The sequence below is a fragment of the Dreissena polymorpha genome, chromosome 13 (genome assembly GCF_020536995.1).
Source record: "Dreissena polymorpha isolate Duluth1 chromosome 13, UMN_Dpol_1.0, whole genome shotgun sequence".
Taxonomy (NCBI): domain Eukaryota; kingdom Metazoa; phylum Mollusca; class Bivalvia; order Myida; family Dreissenidae; genus Dreissena; species Dreissena polymorpha.
Window position 1 is genome coordinate 11,072,660 of NC_068367.1, and position 20,955 is coordinate 11,093,614.

Here is a 20,955-nt window from a genome sequence, read left to right on the forward strand (position 1 = left end):
AAAACCGCAATCGTTACCCTTGCGTCTAAAAATATGTGCACACGAAATCGTAAAATCACGTAGAAACACACATGCACATTTTGTAAATTATATTAAACGCATGTGCACTAAACATCAATGCTCATGTTGTACGAGACACATTCTACACATATTACGTATGACATATTGTATTGGAGAGGGCCCTTCGATGATGTTGGTATAACTCTAGGCCCAATCCATTTGTATACATGTACTTCAATAGTGTTTTTCCCAGGCCATTTTAGCGTGGCGAAAAGCCACGCCGCCCTCCCGGATCGCCATGCTGCCCTTTTCAAAGGCAAATTTCGCCACGCGCCCTTTTTTTCAAAGGCAAATTTCGCAACGCGCCCTTATCGATAACATCTTTATTGCCTTACAATCTATCTTTGTCCGCAACATCAGCTTCCTTGATTGTCTGTGACGCTCCGACTGTGCTTGATTTACTCAAGAGACGTCAACGTCTAATCGGCTATATTTAATTGAGCAGATTTAATCTATAACAGTGCTCGATTTATAGGTAGGTCTTACTGACTGCTCCAAAGCTGTGAAATAGTCATGCGTAAATAACCCCGTGTCAGTATCAATAGATAATGCCGGAGGCTATGTTATACCAAGCGCACTTTTCGCTCGGCAATGAATACTCCTCCACGATATAATCATTACTTCGGAGACTTTTGATGAAAAACTCGATGTTATTCTCGTGGCAATTGTGCTTTGCATGTATTATTCCGTTATATCAAAACATATATTTTTACGCATAATTACATTTAAATTCACAAACAAATATATTCTTTATCGTTTTCGTCTTTAAGATAATTAGATCTAATTATTGAAATAATTACTGAGACGTATACCAATTTACCAAAACGCGAATCGCGTATACGATTTAACGTTGCTATGCGCACCTGTCACTTACATCATTTGACATTTTATCAACATGACGGACTATACAGAATTAAATTGTGACTCGGCAAAAATGGCAAATAACGTCGAAAACCATCGAATTAACGATGGAGATTATACATTAAGAAGGAATTAATGAAATGTCTGTGATAATCAACGATGCATAAACATGTTTTAGATAGCAACAACATTATTTTTTTATTTGTAATCTACTCGGCGGATGGATGTCACGGAAGCGAGTGTTTGCATATTGTTAGCGATCAATTTACTCGCAATGTTATTTTAAACATCTGTCGAGATTATTGTTAGAAAATGGGATAAGACAAACAGGGTTTCATTTATATGTTAGTGGATCTGTGTATAGTCAGATTCGTATGCATATATTGCTTTATTATGTTTTTCGTGCTGTACAGTTTATTGAAACAGCATGGAACTTAAATGTACATTGCAAGGTAAATATATTAATATAAATCATAGTAAGTTAAATACATCTATTACCATTAAATGTGCTTGTTTATATGTTATTTTTTCCACAACTGCTTCTGATGCAATTACATGTTTCCCCGTAATTCAGGTACTCAGGGAACGTTTTTGCCCTTTTTGCCTAAACTGCGCGCTAAAATGCCCTTTTTGAAAGTAATGCGCCATGCCCCTTTGCCCTCCTGGGAAAGACACTACTTCAAACTGTCTATTATATGTAATTGTTTGTAAATGAATGTGTATATACAATAAAATATGTTTAAACTATGTTTAAACTAAACATATTGTATTCACATTTATTGCGATGAAAGGTAAGCATCAGGTTTATTTTTTACTTGAACCATATTTGAATTTCTGCATGCCATATTTCTTGCAAATAACAATTTTCCAAATTCTTATTCTAACAATTTTATTTTCTTCACACATATACGAAATATGTTAATTATGAATATGTGTTAACCGACATCATATAAATAGCGGCTTTATACAGGAACAAACGATACTTTATCATCTAATACATGATATACGTACCTCTTTTCCCACAACTAGGTTAGTGCACATATCTTTTGTGTCGGTTGGCAATTTGTATGTGTTGACGATCCTGCAAAAGGTAACAGTTGTCAACCTTAGTCGATATTACTGAGTTTGTATTGTGTACGTTCGATCTGGGATATGATTATTACAGAAATAATATTCAGTTTTCTCCGGATGTCATTATGGCAACATGTCGTATGTTAGAGATATGAGTCTTGTTCTGAGAAAATTGCGCTTAATGTATGTGCGTAAAGTGTCATCCCAGATAAGCCTGTGCAGTCCGCACAGGCTAATCAGGGACGACACTTTCCGCTTACACATGATTTTCGGTAAGGAGGCACTTTCTTTAAACTAAAAATACCATAAAAGCGAAAAGTGTCGTCCCTGATTAGCCTGTGCGGACTGCACAGGCTAATCTGGGATGACACTTTACGAACATGCGTTAAGCCCAGTTGTGCTCTATGGAAAAGGGGTTTACTGCATGTGCGTAAAGTGCCAATATTAGGCTATGCAGTCCGCACAGGCTATTCAGGGACGACTCTTTCCGCTTGTATGTTATTTTTTGTTTACTGAAAGTCTCTTCATAGCAAAAATCAAGTTTATGCGTTAAGTGTCGTCCAAGATTAGCCTGTGCGGACTGCACGGGATTATCTGGGACGACACTTTACGCACATTTATTAAACACCCTTTTCACAGAGCACGGCTATATTTGGCAATGCCTGATAAGCGAAAAACCTATTCAATTGACGTTTCTAGATGTTCTAGAATTTGGAAAAAAAGAATAAATTTTTTAGGGATGATCAAATTTAAAATTCTGATGTCACATGCTAACAATTATCATTATAAAAAACGAATCTTGGTATAAAATATGAGTAAACACTTAGAAATCTATAAATATGTGTACAACATTTGTACAGAAATGAGAATCATATTTGTTTGTTATTTCTGGCTTAAACCAAACAATAAGTTACACGGAAAATTGTGGGACCCATAAACAATGTTCAGTTCTCATTGCTACAGTATTCAAACCGATGACAAAGGAAGGATCAATCTTGTAACGTTTCATCAAAATTAGTCCGGATATGCCTTTTTAGAAAGTGCGGATACATGATGTGCGACGACGGAATAGGTCGGTGGCAGACACTCAGCTGGAGCACTTCGTGCTCATAAGAGTCAAACAAGTAGATTTTAACCCATTTATGCCTAGGGGACTCTCTCATCCTTCTAAATTGGATCAATTTATTTCCAAAATTAGGGATGTTCAGTATATTTATTTCTATATTTAGAATATTTCTTACAGAAATTCCTTTAAGCAAACAGCGCAGACCCAGATGAGACGCCGAATCATGCGGCGTCTCATCTGGTTCTACGCTGTTTGCCAAGACCTTTTTTCTAGACGCTGGGCATAAATGGGTTAATTAATAATAAAACAATAATTATGGACAATCGAAATTGCTATCTTTTGCACCACATTAGGAATGATTGGGTATATGTTCTCATAAAAGTTCATCATAATAACCAAGCAATAGACAAATACAAATAATGATTTAGTATATATATAACAAAACTAAGCTTTATCGTAAGTGATACTGATCATTGAACGTACGTAGAAACTGAGCAGTTTGTCGCAACAGTGATGTGAAGCTCTGGGGGCAGATTCACGCCTGTTATCTTCACCCTCTCCGATAGCTCCTGTAATAAAATGTCAGGTGTACGACTAAAAGTGTGATTCCTTTTACCCATTTATACCTAGCGTTTGGAAAAAAATGGCCTTGGCAAACAGCGTAGACCCAGATGAGACCCCGCATGATGCATGATGCGGCGTCTCATCAGGGTCTACGTTGCTTGCCAATGCCTTTTTTCTAGACGCTAGGCATAAATGGGATAGTGATGTTCATTTTAACCACAATGAGATTAAAGATCATGATGATGAGGAGGAGAGCAGGAGGAGGAAAATGGCGATGATAGCGATTGATAAAAATGACGTACCTTATAGTAATCATTTATTTGCTTGACGACGCCCTGAGAGCCGGTAGCGTCCATGCGCATCGTTTTCGATTGATCGATCATATCCGTCAGACCTTGATACAGATGAACGTGTGACTTGTCCACCAGGAAAAAGGCGTTGATGTTGTTGTCCTTTAAAGCTTTGGCCAGCATACCGTAGGACGGGTAGTCCTGTGGAATTGATGTGTGTTGATGTTTGTTTTATTTATTAATTTTTGCCGTTTAACCCAATTATGCCTAGTGGACTCTCCCATCCTTCTAAACAGGATCAATTTATTTTTATAATTAGGGATGTCAAGTATATTTATTTTTATATAAAGAATATTTCTTACAGAAATTAAGCAAACAGCGCAGAACCAGGTGAGACGCCGCATAATGCGTCGTCTCATCTGGGTCTACGCTGTTTGCCGAGGCTTTTTCTAGACGCTAGGCATTAATGGTTTAAAACCGTTTCAGACATATCAAGGCGGTCTGCATACAATTTCGTGAGAAAGTTATGATACCAGTTCCAATGTCACAATTTACGCAAGTTATTGCCGTTCACCAAAATTGAATAAAAGATAGAATATTGCACATACATGTAGTTCAAAACACCAGCTTTGTGGCAGAACCGGGGATCAAAACCTATGGCAAGCGGTTCGACGTATAATCCTAAGAAACTAGCTTTCTCATGAGAACATAGGTTCTTGTGAAAACCTAGGATACCAAACGAGAACTTAAGTTCTCAGAATGAGAACCTAGGTTCTCATGAGTTATATGTTATATTTCATGAAAATCCTAGTTTCTCATGAGAACCTAGGTTCTCAAGCGTAAACTAAGGTTTTCAAATGAAAACCTAGGTTCTCATGAACACCTTGGTTCTCATGAGAAACCTGGTTTCTTGGGATTTCATAAACCTAGTTTCTTATGAGAACCTAGGTTCTCATGAAACCTAGTTTCTTGGGATTATGCGTCGAACCGCTTGCCATAATTAACCTCCAGTTGTATGACAAGCGGTTCGACGCATAATCCCAAGAAACTAGGTTTCTCATGAGAACCTAGGTTCTCAGAAATAGAACCTAGGTTTCCAAATGAGATCCTAGGTTCTTGTGAAAACCTAGGATACCAAACGAGAAATTAAGTTCGCAGAATGAGAACCTAGGTTTTCATGAGAATCTAGGTACTCATGAGAACCTAAGTTCTATGTGTCTACGAGAACCTAGGTTCTCATGAAAAACCTAGTTTCTCATGAGAACCTAGGTTCTCAAGCGTAAACTAAGGTTTTCAAATAAGGAAACCTGGTTTCTTGGGATCTCATAAACCTAGATTCTCATGAGAACCTAGGTTCTCATGAGAACCTAGGTTCTCATAAGAAACCTAGTTTCTTGGGATTATGCGTCGAACCGCTTGCAATGACTATCCTCCAGTTGTCTCCAATTGCTTGGTACACGCTGGCGGCATATATGTAAAATGATAAGAAATAGGCGTGAAACCGTGAATGTTACTCCCCAAGAATGAAATTAGTAAAGTAATCGGTCGACATTGGTCTGAGCACGTTAATAAAAAATTTAACTGTTTATGAAATACATCTTTAATTGTATAAATAAAAGTTTTATCTCTATTGATAATGTGTAATAATGAATTATTCAATCGTAACACTGCAAGCAAAACTTATGCACTAAAGACTTTGCAAACATATTTTAATAACTTCAGATATCTGCAAAAATATGGTTCTTAACGGCGTGTTTTCATTCTGTCCAGCCCGTGTGTAATCATATGTGAACCCCATTGATCCTTTCAGAGAACCTAGGTTCTCAGAGAACCTATGGTTTCAAAATGAAAACCACGGATATGGCAAGCAGTTCGACACATAATCCCAAGAAACTAGGTTTTTCATGAGAACCTAGGTTCTCATTCTGAGAACCTAGGAGGTTCTCATTAGAACCTAGGTTTTCAAATAAGAACCTTGGTTCTCATGAGAACCTAGGTTTTCAAATGAGATCCTAGGTTCTCATGAAAACCTAGGTTCTCATTTGAAAACTTGGGTTCTTTAAGCCATGTGCATTCTAGGTTCTAATGAGAAACCTAGTTTCTTGGGATTATGCGTCGAACCGCTTGCAATAAAAACCTCCATTTAGTGATCATTAATGGTCGCCAAACTAAAAATTTAAGTTTGGTAGCATTCGTTTTCAGTCAATGCTTTATGATTAATCAAATATGTTTTTAATAGGTTTCCTATAAAAAAAATATTCATAATGGTCTAATTGATAAACGTAAATAAAGTAAACAAAGTCCAATGTTCTTTTATCTAGAGTACGTTTTTAAAGATATATACATTAAACCGATTTGGCTTGCCATATCAAAACTGATGTGTGTACATATTTTGAGGTATTATTAATAATTTCTTACAGCCGGACGCTTCTACTACTTATTATTTTATCAAAACAAGCTTAAGTATGCTTTAAGAGGGATTGCCCTGCTTACAAGCGAAACAGACTTCCTAAAATTTTAAAACGCTTACTATTTATCTACAATGCTGCCTTCTTATTATTGGACATTCACAAAACAGTTATTTTAACCCATTTATGACAAGCGTTTAGAAAAAAAAGGCCATGGCAAACAGCGTAGATCCTGATGAGACGCCGCATGATGCGGCGTCGCATCAGGATATGCGCTGTTGCTTAAAGGAATTTCTGTAAGAAATATTCTAAATATAGAAATAAGTATACTAGACATCCCTAATTTTGGAAATAAATTGATCCAATTTAGAAGGATGGGAGAGTCCACTAGGCATAAATGGGTTAAATTAATTCGAATACCAGTATTTTGGAATGGCTGTAGATATATTCCCCTATGATCGCGCGTTGGGCCCTAACGTTGGGTACCATATGACACGTTGCATCATTGGGAAGGTCGATTCCTCCGAGCTGTAAACAGTAAAATAGGTATGTCTAAAAATAGTAACTTAGAGAAAGCTTTATTACACATACATAGTACAAGTTACATTATAAAATGAGTCGCGTTCTGAGAAAACTGGGCTTAATGCATTTGCGTAAAGTGTCGTCCCAGATTAGCCTGTGCAGTCCGCACAGGCTAATCAGGGACGACACTTTCCGCTTTTATGGTATTTTTAGTTTCAAGGAAGTCCCTCCTTACCGAAAATCAAGTTTAGACGGAGGTGTCGTCCCTGATTAGCATGTGCGGCTTGCACAGGCTAATCTGGGATGACACTTTACGCACATGCATTAAGCCCAGTTTTCTCAGAACAAGGCTCAAATTTAAATCAATATTTAAATCAAATCCTGATGACGGCAGCATCACGACAGCACAATGCGCGCGCGTAAAAGGATATGTGTTGACGAACTTATTCCTTTTTCGTTCGATTAGTTTTTGTAACTACAACGATTTGAAAATAATAAAATCAGACGGTGTCACACTTAATTAAACATCTGAAAATAACGCTTCCGTGTGAAGTATGTGGCGATAAATATACACAAAGATAACACGTACAAAAATAACATGAAACAATAATTTTTTTCTATAAAAACAAACATTACATTCGTTAATTACTTGGTATAGCTAAAAACTTTAAACGGATTCTCCTGAAATCTACAAAGAAGTGAAACTCCAGTTGCTCCAACAGTATTGCATTTCTATTATACACACGTTCGTGGTCCTTTATTTATGGCAAGTGACCAATTGCCAAAACAGTACGGAACAATACGAAACAACATACAGACATAGTAGAATTAAGCTGGGGTCACCGCCTTGGAACGGTCAATGCTAAGCACTGGGGTTTTAAACCGGTTTTACAGCGCTCAACCTCACACTTGGCCCAGCAATATTCTACATACAAGTTTAAATAAATTTTAACCTTTTGACATGATTGTTCGTTTTTAGTTGGTCGCGTTGGTGGCCGACTAAATTTACAGAGCATATTTTGCAAATCAGTATGTGCTTAGAAGCCTTAGCTACGGTAAGAACCGCAACTCACTATGCTAGGAGCGATAACCGCTGCCTGTCTGAACTGCAGACCACAAATGCTTCTGCTCTACTTCTGCAGTGAGTGTATAAACCAGCTTGTAAGACGGCATTGGCAAGTCTAGTGTTTATCATTGAAATCTGTACATATTGGCTGCTTTCAGGGAAAACGGGGCTTAATGAATGTCAATTAAGATTAGCCTGTGCACACTGATTAGCCTGTGCAATGCGCACAAGCTAATCAAGGACGACAACAGCGAACAACTTAAGTGCCTTCAGCGCTTTGAATTTTAAATGTGAACATGTTTGATAAGTTCCATAATAAATTCTGGCTCAATATTCGAAATGGATTTCGTTTGTTTCTCTATCAGTAACTCATTCTACGCACCTTTCCGTCTCCTGCGAAATGGAACCCAGCGTCCGAGATATAGACCAGCACGCGGCGGGACCTGTTACGCCAACCGACGATTTGCTGTAGGCAAAAATATTTTAAATCTCAAAACGAATAATTGGTCAAGAAATTATTAAACCTGCGATGATAAAAACGAGATGGCATAATTGTATAAGTGTTTAACAAAATATAAATGTTCTTAAATGTGTGATTTAAAAACACTTATATCATTGGCTAGCATACTCTACAGTGTTTGAATATATCTCAGTGTAATTATATGAGTAGCGTTCTGAGAAAACTGGGCATAATGCATGTGCGTGAAGTGTCGTCCCAGATAAGCCTGGTCAGGGACGAAACTTTCCGCCTAAATTTGATTTGATCTTTGTTTAAAAGAGACTTCATTTAAACGAAAAATGTCATACAAGCGGAAAGTGTCGTCCCTGATTAGCCTTTGTGGATTGCACAGGCTAATCTGGAACGTCACTTCACGCACATTCATTATGCCCAGTTTTCTCAGAACGCGACTCATATCATTGACTCGCATACTCTACAGTGTTTGAAAATATCTCAATATAATTATAATTATAATTCACGCAATTGCTAGTTTCTACCGGGCAAACTGCAGCCTGCATGACAGCGTCGAGACCTCCCTCCATGGGGTCGAAGTTGGAGGAAGTGCTAGTGTTTCGAATGGTGTCCTGCAAAAGTCACCAAAAGGTCTCTTGTGTGTGTGTGTGGCATACAAAATAAATGATTAAGTGGATCATTACTTCATATTTCCTGCAAAAACTGTTGCAAACAAAGTAATGAAACAGTACTGTGTCTTTCGAGAATAAAGAAAATATTTTTATAATTGAAAACAACAAAACTGTACAGACTAAATTTGAACTACACAATACCTTTTTTCAAAAGTTAATACTAGCACTGTTTTAAAATAAAACAACGACGTGGCTTATTGTTCGGCAAGTTTCTGATTCAATCACAGACCTTATACTCGCGTAAAACAACTCACAATAAACTCGCTCGTGTTGTTGTTCAGACGCTGTCGATGTATGAACCCATATGTGGGTTCGCACACGGTACTTTGTATAAGGCACGGGTTCTCAAGCCTGGAAATAAGTCATCATTTTCGCAATGAATATACGTTCAGAATGGAACATCAATGAATATACGTTCAGAATGAAACATGAAAAAACGTTCAGAATGGAACATCTGTATACGTTCAGAATGGAACATGAATATACGTTCAGAATGGAACATCAATGAATATACGTTCAGAATGGAACATGAAAAAACGTTCAGAATGGAACATCTGTATACGTTCAGAATGGAACATGAATATACGTTCAGAATGGAACATCACTATACGTTCAGAATGGAACATCAATATACGTTCAGAATGGAACATCAATGAATATACGTTCAGAATGGAACATCAATATACGTTCAGAATGGAACATCAATGAATATACGTTCAGAATGGAACATCAATATACGTTCAGAATGGAACATCAATATACGTTCAGAATGGAACATCAGTATACATTCAGAATGGAACATCAATGAATATACGTTCAGAATGGAACATCAATGAATATACCATCAGAATGGAACATCAATATACGTTCAGAATGGAACATCAATATACGTTCAGAATGGAACATCTATATACGTTCAGAATGGAACATCTATATACGTTCAGAATGGAACATCTATATACGTTCAAAATGGAACATCAATATACGTTCAGAATGGAACATCAATATACGTTCAGAATGGAACATCTATATACGTTCAGAATGGAACATCTATATACGTTCAGAATGGAACATCAATATACGTTCAGAATGGAACATATATATACGTTCAGAATGGAACATCTATATACGTTCAGAATGGAACATCAATATACGTTCAGAATGGATTATCAATATACGTTCAGAATGGAACATCAATATACGTTCAGAATGGAACATCAATATACGTTCAGAATGGAACATATATATACGTTCAGAATGGAACAACTATGTACGTTCAGAATGGAACATCAATATATGTTCAGAATGGAACATCTATTACGTTCAGAATGGAACATCTATATACGTTCAGAATGGAACATCAATATACGTTCAGAATGGAACATATATACACGTTCAGAATGGAACATATGTATACGTTCAGAATGGAACATCTATTGTGCAATAACCATGATTATACTTGCTCTCGTCTATAACCATATGTGTCTTGTTCTGATAAAACTGGGCGTAAAGTGTGCGACAATTTGCGCTTTTACTAGATTTTTGGTAAAAATACCATTAAAGCGGAAAATGTCGTCCCTGATTAGCCTATGCGGACTGCACAGGCTAATCTGAGACGACACTATACGCACATGCATTTTGCCCAATTTTCACAGAATAAGACACATATACTCATTACTGATATATAACAAAATAATTTGATGCATGTTAGCACCGGGTAAATTCCCTACAGTAAATGACAGACAATAAATTCCTGCCCAGTAAAGCTGCTTGTGTCAGTTTAGTAAAAAGTATCAAGAAAAAACGTATTCTTTCAAAAATTCAAATCTAAAAAATGTCGCTATTGGCTATTGACATGAGGAACTATGGGTGAATCAAGTCTGCTATGGGCAATTATGGTTTTCAAGAGACGCTTCTGACATACAATGTAATCGTGATGAGTGATTTGCACGTACGTTTTAAACATTAATACAAACACGTGATTTGTAGCGATGCTGCATGGTAATCTTGCAAACATTAGTAGTGGTTTAAGTACCTATATGTATTGTTAGTCAACTGTGGCTATTATCAAATACAACAAGCGCGTGCTGTGATGTATTGATCGATATTACAATTGTTGCAAAGAGGTCATAGATAACCCTTTCAGTGCGGGAACCGAATTTTAAAGGCCTTTGCAAACAGTTTGGATCCAGATGAGACGCCACAGAACGTGGCGTCTCATCTGGATCCAAACTGTTTGCTATTCTGATAGTATTCTTTGAGAAAAAAATGAAGAAAATGCTTATTTTACAAATTCAGCAGACGACATTTTAGCAGACGACAAATTTCCCAGCATGCAAAGGGATAAAGGCTAACTTACACTCTTGGTGTGGTGATGGTGAATGGCTGCACAGGCTTGTCGATAAAAACTCCGAAACCAATCTCAATATTCTCCGTGAAGGACTTCTTCAAGCCGTCGACTGAAATTGTGTCGTTGAAACTATTAGCACATTGATTAAAATTATTTGCATCGCATTATATGATTCGATGCGGTACGGGGCTCATAAATCATAACTATGAACTATAATACAACATTATTTCGAAGCTCTGGCCAATATATTTATCGTTGAGGTTGATCTTTTATTAAGAATCTGAAATGTATAAGAAACTGGAAGAACAATTGTAATCGCTAATCATGAAACACAAAACTATGACCTGCGCTCTGTAAAAAGGGGGTTTAATGCATGTGTGTAAAGTGTCGTCCCAGGTTAGCCTGTGCAGTCAGCACAGGTTTATTAGGGACAACACTTTCCGCTTGTATTTTATTTTTCGTTTCAAGAAAGTCTCTTCTTAGAAAATTCAAGTTTTTGCGGAAAGTGTCGTCCCTGATTAGATTGTGCGGACTACACAGGCTACTTTTGGACGACACTTTACGCACATGCATTAAACCCCTTTTCATAGAGCACGACTCATATGTATTTGCTTTAACCCATTAAGTCCAAATGTTATTGATTTGCTTGCAAGCATTTATCAAAATTGCTTTAATGAATAACGCGTTAGCTGTATGCTTTTAACATTAATACAAAATACCGATCGCTAATGCAAGCAGGATTAAGTATGCAACAAACACAACTTAACGTAACACTTGTACCACAGCATTTTTAGTGTCAACGTGAGCCTAACCGTGTAAACAAACGCGATAGCAGTCTTATTTGTTAGCCCAGTTTTGACTCGGATATGTACACAATCTACATAAACTTCATGGATAAACTCTGCAAAAAAAGCTATTAAACAATATATCTATTTACTCAATAGTTTTCCGTGTATAAGAGTTTACAGAACAGATTATTATCTAGTGAGTTTGTGCTTGCAAACATTAAACCTCCGTAGCATTAATCCATTTATGCATAGCGTCTAGAAAAAAGGCCTTGGCCAACAGTGAAGACACAGATGAGACGCAGACGCAGACCGTGAATTACTTACAGAAGCTTTAAAAATTTCAATATTGATTCATATAATGAAGAATTGTGCAAACTAAATGTTGGAAATTATTCAATCGATCCTGATAACTTAGATCTGGTGTACAACACTTTTGAAAATGATGTTGTTGAAATTATGAACAAGCATGCTCCATTTAAACAAACATACAGATAGCCTGTTCAGTTACCATATATGAATAAGGAACTAAGAAAAGCTATTTACACTTAAAAGATGTCGTATAACAAGTATACTAAAACGAAAAACTCAAAATCCTGGGAACAGTATCGTAAAAATAGAAATTTAGTAAATAAACTTAAACGTAAATCCATGAATAACTTTTTTCAGGAAAGGTGTACTGGTGGCTGTAAATCTAAAGATTTCTGGGAAACAATAAAACCTTATATGTCAAACAAGTCAAAAAATAGTCAGAGTAAAATCATTCTCAATGATAATCAAAAGACAATATCAGATAATAGTGATGTAGCTGACATTTTCAATGACTTCTATGTAAATGTTGCAAAAGACATTGGAAAAGATTTCACCTTTGATGAAAGTAACCATCCAAGTATAAATAAAATACTAGGGCAAAATATTCCCCCAGATTCATTTAATTTTTCACATGTGGAACAATCAACTGTTTCAAATATTTTACGGAAGTTTAATGCGAAAAAAGCTACTGGAATTGACAAAATATCTATAAAACTCCTAAAATTAGGTTCACAGTCACTGGTCCCTTTCTATACATACTTTATAAACAATTCTATTGACTCGGGTATATTCCCTGATCGACTAAAGCAAGCACAGGTAACCCCAGTTTATAAGAAAGATGATCCCTTAGTCAAGTCTAACTATAGACCTGTAAGCATATTACCTGCTCCTTCAAAAATTTTCGAAAAGGTTCTGGCTAATCAACTTACTATACACTTTGATAAGATTTTCAATAACTTTTTATGTGCTTTTCGGAAAGGGCATGGATGCCAAACAACACTCTTGAAACTTGTCGAGGATTGGAAATCTGCATTAGACTCCGACCAATATGTTGCTGCAGTTCTGATGGATTTATCAAAGGCGTTCGACTGCCTGCCCCATGATATTCTCCTATGCAAACTTAAATATTATGGTCTATCTAACAACTCTATTGGTCTTTTAACTTCTTATCTATCCCATAGGAAACAACAAATCAAAATAGGTAGTTCTGTAAGCTCCTGGGCTCATATTATCAAAGGCGTACCTCAGGGCTCCATACTCGGGCCTCTCCTATTTAATGTCTTCATCAATGATATCTTTTATTTTATTCACAAGGGCACACTCTATAATTATGCAGATGATAATACACTTTCCTACTGTTCCACAAATTTTGATGACCTTGTTAAAGTTCTACAAGAAGAAAGCAATATCCTTATAGACTGGTTTACTTTTAATTGTATGCAAGCTAATCCCGACAAGTTTCAAGCTATAGCTATTGGAAAAAGAACCGCTTCCAAAAACCTTTCTCTTGACATAAGTAATGCTAATATAAAATGTGACGATGTTGTTAAACTTTTAGGAGTAAACTTAGGCTCAAACCTAAATTTTGATCACCACATTAGTAGCATTTGCAGTAAGGCAGCACAGCAGCTAAATATCCTGAAAAGAATAGGGAAAAACCTCTGTCGTCTTAGTAGACTAACCATTTTCCATTCATTTATCTTATCAAATTTCAGTTTCTGCCCTCTAACTTGGCATTTCTGTTCTAAAAGTAACACAGACAAAATTGAAAAAATACAAGAGAGAGCTCTTCGCTTTGTATATGATGATTACAACAGCTCATATGACCAATTACTCACAAAAGCAAACTTACCTAGTCTATACATTAGAAGAACCAGAGTAATAGCACTTGAAACCTTCAAAATTATAAATAAAATGTCTCCACCTGTTCTAAATGACCTTGTTATCAAACGTGAATCTCGTTATCACTTCAGGTATACCAATCTTCTTGAGATTCCCCAAGTCAAGTCTACTAAGTATGGTACAAACAGCTTCCGGCATGCAGCTCCAGTTCTGTGGAATGCTTTACCAGAAAGCCACAGGAAAGCAAGTAATTTTAACCAATTTAAAAGCTTTATGATGAGCTGGACTGGCAAAGAATGCAAATGTTCTTCCTGTAAAGTTACATAGGTACATAAAGTTCTGGAGCTGCATGCCACACTGTGTTTAGTTGCTTTTGCTGCCTCTGTTTTGCTTATGTGTTATTTAGTTTTTTATTCTGATTGCTTGTGCTTGCTTCTAACTTGTGTTTAGTGGCTTTTGATGTCTTTGTTTTTGCGTATGTACTATGTATTATTTTATTTTGTCTGCCTGTGCTTGCTTCTAGTTTGCTTCTAATTTGTTTCATGCTTTATTTTTGTGCTAGCTTCTAATTTGTGTTTAGTGGCTTTTGATGTCTATGTTTTGCTTATGTAGTATGTATTATTTTATTCTGATTGCCTGTGCTTGCTTCTAGTTTGCTCCTATTTTGTTTCATGCTTTATTCTGTTTTTATTGTGAGAAAGCTGCTGATCAGTTCATTTCGAATCTGATTCGAGGTGATATTCGTTCTTAGCACTTTTTTATCTGTCGCACTTTTGTGTTTCTTTTTGAATTCAGATTCTTATTCACTCGTCTTATTGCAGTTTTTAGTCCTACTAGCAGGTCTAGATCAGCAGCTTCCTACACAGTTTTTAATTGCCTCAAATTTTATTAATGCTTTAATATTGTCAAACTTATTTCAGTGTTGCATGTAATTTAATATCTTAATTTGTGCTTTCACCCTTAAAAACATGTATTTGATCTTTCTTTTAGCTGTTTTACTCATGTTTTATTGCTTACACTTGTTGTTTAGTCGGTTAAAAAGCTTTGCAGCTTATGTTATTTGTTATATGTCTTGCCGACTCAAAATAAAATGTATTTATTTATTTATTTATTTATTTATTTATGGGTCTGCGCTGTTTGCTTAAAGAATTTATGTAAGAAATATTCAAAATATAGAAATTAATATACTAGACATCCCTAATTTTGGAAATGAATTGGTCCAATTTAGAAGGATGGGAGAGTCCACTAGGCATAAATGGGTTAAAATGAAAAAAAATCAAACTGTATAGAAACCATCAGCCGCAACTAACTTAGGTCCCCTATGCGGTCTGCAACGTCCTTTATTCTGGTTGCCATGGTGTAGCTCGCATCCATGACAAAGTATATGTCGATTGGCAGGTTTTTGGCCACACGGTAAGTCATCAGGAGCGAATGGGTTTTGCCTTAATTGAAAACAATAGGAGTCGCGTTCTGAGAAAACTGGGCATAATGCATGTGCGTAAAGTGTCGTCCCAGATTGGTTCAGGGACGTCACTTTACGCTTTTATGACATTTTTCGTTTAAATGAAGACTCTTCTTAGCAAAAATCCAATGTATGCAGAAAGTGTCGTCCCTGATTAGCCTGTGCGGACTGCACATGTTAATCTGGGACGACACTTTACGCACATACATAATGCCCAGGTTTCTCAGAATACGACTCATTCCAAATTATACTTAGGGGTAATTGTTTACACGGACCGGGATACATAACTGTGGGTCTAAAATTTGTCTGAAGCGAATCGATTGGGTTTTCGTTTTTCTCTAGGTTATAGTCAACGGGTCATACTGAGATTATTTCCAGTGTGTATATGCATCTGCATCATTGCTTTTACATGCAAACAAAACAGACAAATGTAAACACTTCAACACTAAGATACGTATTTTGACGCATGTGAAGTAAATTAGCAAGTTACATTTAATTAAATACCTTTCTTACTAGATTCAAGTTTTAAAGGCTTCATTTCAAACCCTTAGTTACTAATAGGCAGCAAACAGCACAAAACCTGAACAGCCTGCGAGTTACTCGCAGGCTGTTCTGGCTTTATGCTGGTTGCAAAAGTCATTTTCACTTTGCCTCACATGTGGAGAGTGTTAATTAACGGAAGTTAAACTGTTTTACGATTTAAATTTTCAACAATTACCTGCAGACATTTATCGTTGTGTAAATGCACAATCATTTATTACCCAATAAAACTTAATATTTTTACTGTTTATGCCATAAACAATCATAACGATTATTATTCTGTTCGTATGCCAAATAATGCATGCAAAGGACAATATTAACTTGTTTTCAAAAAGATTTTATAATACATGCTCTAAGACACTTAGTATCATCTTTATAATCATTAACCCATTTATGTCTAGTTGACTTTCCCATCCTTCTAAATTGGATCAATTTATTTCCAAAATTAGGGATGTCAAGTATATTTATTTCTATATTTAGAATATTTCATAAAGAAATTCCTTTTAAGCAAACAGCGCAGACCCAGATGAGACGCCGCATTATGCGGCGTCTCATCTGGGTCTACGCTGTTTGCAATGTCCTTTTTTCAGGACGCTAGGCATAAATGGGTTAAACATACGTATACCAATATCGTGAAACTCTCTAAGACATCTATAATGGTACTATCAAGAGACGTTGGCATTTTGTGTAATACATATAACAACTTCAATGAAATAAAGGCTTGCGCATGACATAAATTAATATGAAATAGCTTGTAAAACAGACAGGAAGAACATATACGGTAAGAAAAAAAACTAGTTATCTAGATGCTAAGGCCATTACCATTGATTTCGGAAGTAATTAATAATAGGTTTGCTCAACAACTAGTATATAGATTAGTTCTATAGAGCTAAACGCAACATAAGATAATTTGGAAGCTCGAATGCTTTTTACAAAATACATCGCTAATTGTATGAGCACGGATGGCCGAGTGGTCAAACTATTCTCAGAAAAAGTGTTGAATTGTCAGTACCCAGTTTGCATTGGCCCGATAAACCCCGAGAAATCCCATAGAACGTTTATCCTTGTGATAAAGGTGCATGTTGATTTTCAATTTGTGTTAAGTCATAACCTTCCTTCTAGATGTCGCATACCTTTGCGAAGAGTGAGCTTTATTGCCTGCGGTGTCAGCTGTATCGGGTCGTATTCAAAAGAACCGTCCTTTAAACCATCATTCTGAAACACGCGCATGCACACTTATATGTAAGGACATTCCTAAAATTTCGGGCATTTGTGTAGGCATATTTTATTTCGACTATTGAGGACTTAAGTTGAAAGGAATGGTGCTTTAGACATTGTGATTATCATACATTTTACACACTGCACACTTTTGGGGGGCTTAACCCATTTATGCACAGTGGACTCTCCCATCCTTCAAAATTGGATCAATTTATTTCCAAAATTAGGGATGTCTAGCATATTTATTTCTATATTTAGAATTTGTCTTACAGAAATTCCTTCATGAATTTTGGCAAACAGCGCAGACCCAGATGAGACGCAGCATCATGCGGCGTCTCATCTTGGTCTACGCTGTTTGCCAAGGCTTTTTTTCTAGACACTAGGCATTAATGGGTTAATGAAGCTTTTCGGATATCTACAAACCTTTGTCTTAAATTCAGTATTATTGGGATTTTTGATTTCTCGACATCCATCATCCTTAAGGGTACGATTCACACTGCATCTCGCCTTTGCAAACTCCTATAAAGAATAGGTATGCAAATATCAATTAAGTATATTTCCTGCGTGTCAAAAATTTATATCTTAAAGGGGCCTTTTCACAGATTTTGGCATTTTTTAACTTATTCATTAAATGCTTTATATCGATAAATGTAAACATTGGATCGTAGAAGCTCCAGTAAAAAATCAAGAATAAAATAAAAAAAGGAAAAGAACATTGCCCGGACCAGGTTTCGAACCAGTGACCCCTAGAGTCCTGCCGGAGTCCTGAAGTAAAAACGCTTCAGCCTACTGAGCTATTCCGCCAAGTACACATGCATGACGTATTTTATACCTTATATAAGCAATCTTTGTAGTTTCACAAAATTTAACGACAAAAACAGAACTCTCCAAATTATTCAATCGTTTCGCGTTGCAACGCTTTATAATTTTTAGGTTTTAAAATCGTCAAAAGATGCATATAATGGCTATATTAGACCATGGTAAATGTTCAGTATTACTGTTTCCTCACAAATATCATAACTAAAACGAAAATTTGCGAATCTGAAACAACTTTTTTCAATTTTGTCAATTTACCAAAGCGTGAAAAGATCCCTTTAACAGGTAAAACAAAGGTATTCCATTGATATTGTCCATTACACTATTGCACAATCAGTTCAAATTATAACGTAGCTTTGCAAGTCCGCACAGGCTAATCTGGGACGACACTTTACGCACATGCTTTATGCCCAGTTTTCTCAGAACACGACTCACATTTCTTTCACTACTGCTTATCGCCTTGAGAACGTACTTAAAATTTAACCATGGATGTTTACGTGTTAAATTCTTTATACAAGAACTTCTGTGGCCAGAAGAGCTCGACTGAGTATTGGCGCTTATGAAGATATTGGTGCTGGGACATGTTTTAAAAATATCTTAAGCATTCGTCTGCATATACAGAAGGGTGTTAAGGGCTCATTTGTTTGAAATATTAGTCAGACATATGAGATTTCATTAGTTATTGATTTGGTAATGGTAAGGCTGTCACTGATTTTGAATTATTCAATGACAGTAATGTGACTAAGAAGTAGAGTTTTCAACAGTGCATGTCGACGGATCAATTATACAATTATATGCTTACGATTATGTAAAATGTATACTGGATTGCATAGCTTTACGCTAAGCTATTGATATGTATTCCAATGTATACTGGATTGCATAGCTTTACGCTAAGCTATTGATATGTATTGCAATGCAGATGCTATTGAACATATTAAAACACGATCAAGAGTGGAAATGAATGATAACAATTCAAATGTGGCGTTTTTCCTAGAAAAAAATGTCCATTTTGTATTAAAGTCAGAACGAAATTACTCCAGTGATGTTGGTGAATTGTGATTGCCGAAATAGTGCTTCATTTACACTCGTATGGTTTACTATACATTCGTGTTTTTCCGTAAGGCATGACTATCCCCCCTTTCCCCTTTGAATAAACACAAATATGGACGTGTTTATTCAAAGGGGAAAGAGGGGATAGCCAAATGTAGCACGTGGGATCATAATTTGCAAATCTTCTAAGATCTTTGAGGACTTGGAGTAAATTTGTGTAGTGTTGTCTATTTTAAATCAATATAGTAATTTTTGAAATGATTTTAATGTAATGGATTTAGTTCCAATACACTAATAAATGAATAGAAGCCAAATGTTGAAAGTATTTAACCAAAATCAAGAATCATAATTTATACTCGATCATCACCGCCAGGCTCCATGTACCGGAAGAGTTTGATCTTTATGTGTTTTCTGAATCAGTTATTTTTGGGGGCCAATGTTGCCAAGAAAAATGTGCAGGGCTCGATGATTCTAGAACTTTCACATTGTATTTTATCATTAATTTTGCAGACCTTGTCGTTACACCATGCGCAATCCGGATGAAAGTTGATGCAGTCGTTGCAATAACGTTTCTGGTTGCATCCAGCTTCGTCGCTTTGTGAATCCACGAGACAAAATAAACCTGCTCATAAAATAATTTCAAGTAGAAACTGGAAACGGGTCATGATAGATATTTTTTATGTTATATTTCTGAAATACACATTCAGTAATCGATTTTAATCAATATTAAATAAACATTATTAAATCGGGTCTCTCAATCAAATTTGATTTTAACGAACGATCTTCGTGGTGAAGGTAAATATTACAGTTACTTTAACTGTGTGCTGACTTATGTTAATTATGTTTTTAATTATTAACATTTTATTATTTAATGATTTTTTATTTAATAAACTCAATAATAAATCCAAATTAAATATAAAATAAAGATAAATTTGTTATCTAAAGTTCTTACCGAAAACAGCAATAATCGATCTAACATCCATAATCGTTCAGCATTAATTTCCTAAATGTAATAATCTAATAACTGTTCAACTTTAACAATATTTATCCACACCCATACTACAACAAATATGATTGGCAATATATGTTAGAGCTTAACACTTAATGCGTACATCGCGGTGATAGCGATTAAATGGCCTGCTTCCGTTTCTGTTTACACCATTGCCGGATTTAAATAAAGATTCATGTACCAAAGAGAGAATCGTTACTTAAGTTAGTAAACCAATGAGCCATGTCGCACTTGCTCCTTGACATACCAACATTTTTAAGGAAGTTGTTCATGTATTTATCATTCAGTGGGATTTTTTCATTCGAGTTGGTCAAGTGCAGGAAATCTGTATTCAATGAACAGCTACTATAAGGGTTTATTTTTTGTAAAATCAATAGCAATATTAGAAGATGATTAGTCAATCAGACGCGATACTGGTAGGGATTTATTCTCATGTTGAGATACAAATATACAAATTCTAAGGTGTACAGTTTACTTAAATGCTCCACCAAACTACTTTTGTAATACGCATATGTCAAGA

General features: G+C 36.0%; 1 protein-coding gene across 1 annotated transcript in view; it reads right to left on the reverse strand.

The window, feature by feature from the left end:
* LOC127855190 (integrin beta-1-like) overlaps positions 1-20,668 on the reverse strand; it is a 32,808-nt gene extending 12,140 nt beyond the window's left edge. The window contains exons 1-13 of the mRNA XM_052390605.1: positions 20,379-20,668; positions 19,939-20,048; positions 17,984-18,079; positions 17,476-17,557; positions 15,651-15,782; positions 11,411-11,510; positions 9,306-9,402; positions 8,905-8,991; positions 8,291-8,374; positions 6,741-6,848; positions 3,925-4,113; positions 3,542-3,627; positions 1,933-2,002 (exon numbers count right to left, since the gene is read on the reverse strand). Of these exons, the coding sequence (XP_052246565.1) occupies positions 1,933-2,002; positions 3,542-3,627; positions 3,925-4,113; positions 6,741-6,848; positions 8,291-8,374; positions 8,905-8,991; positions 9,306-9,402; positions 11,411-11,510; positions 15,651-15,782; positions 17,476-17,557; positions 17,984-18,079; positions 19,939-20,048; positions 20,379-20,409 (1,272 nt within the window). The 5' untranslated portion in view covers positions 20,410-20,668. The remainder of the gene's footprint in view (positions 1-1,932; positions 2,003-3,541; positions 3,628-3,924; positions 4,114-6,740; positions 6,849-8,290; positions 8,375-8,904; positions 8,992-9,305; positions 9,403-11,410; positions 11,511-15,650; positions 15,783-17,475; positions 17,558-17,983; positions 18,080-19,938; positions 20,049-20,378) is intronic.
* Between the last annotated feature and the right edge of the window lie 287 nt (positions 20,669-20,955).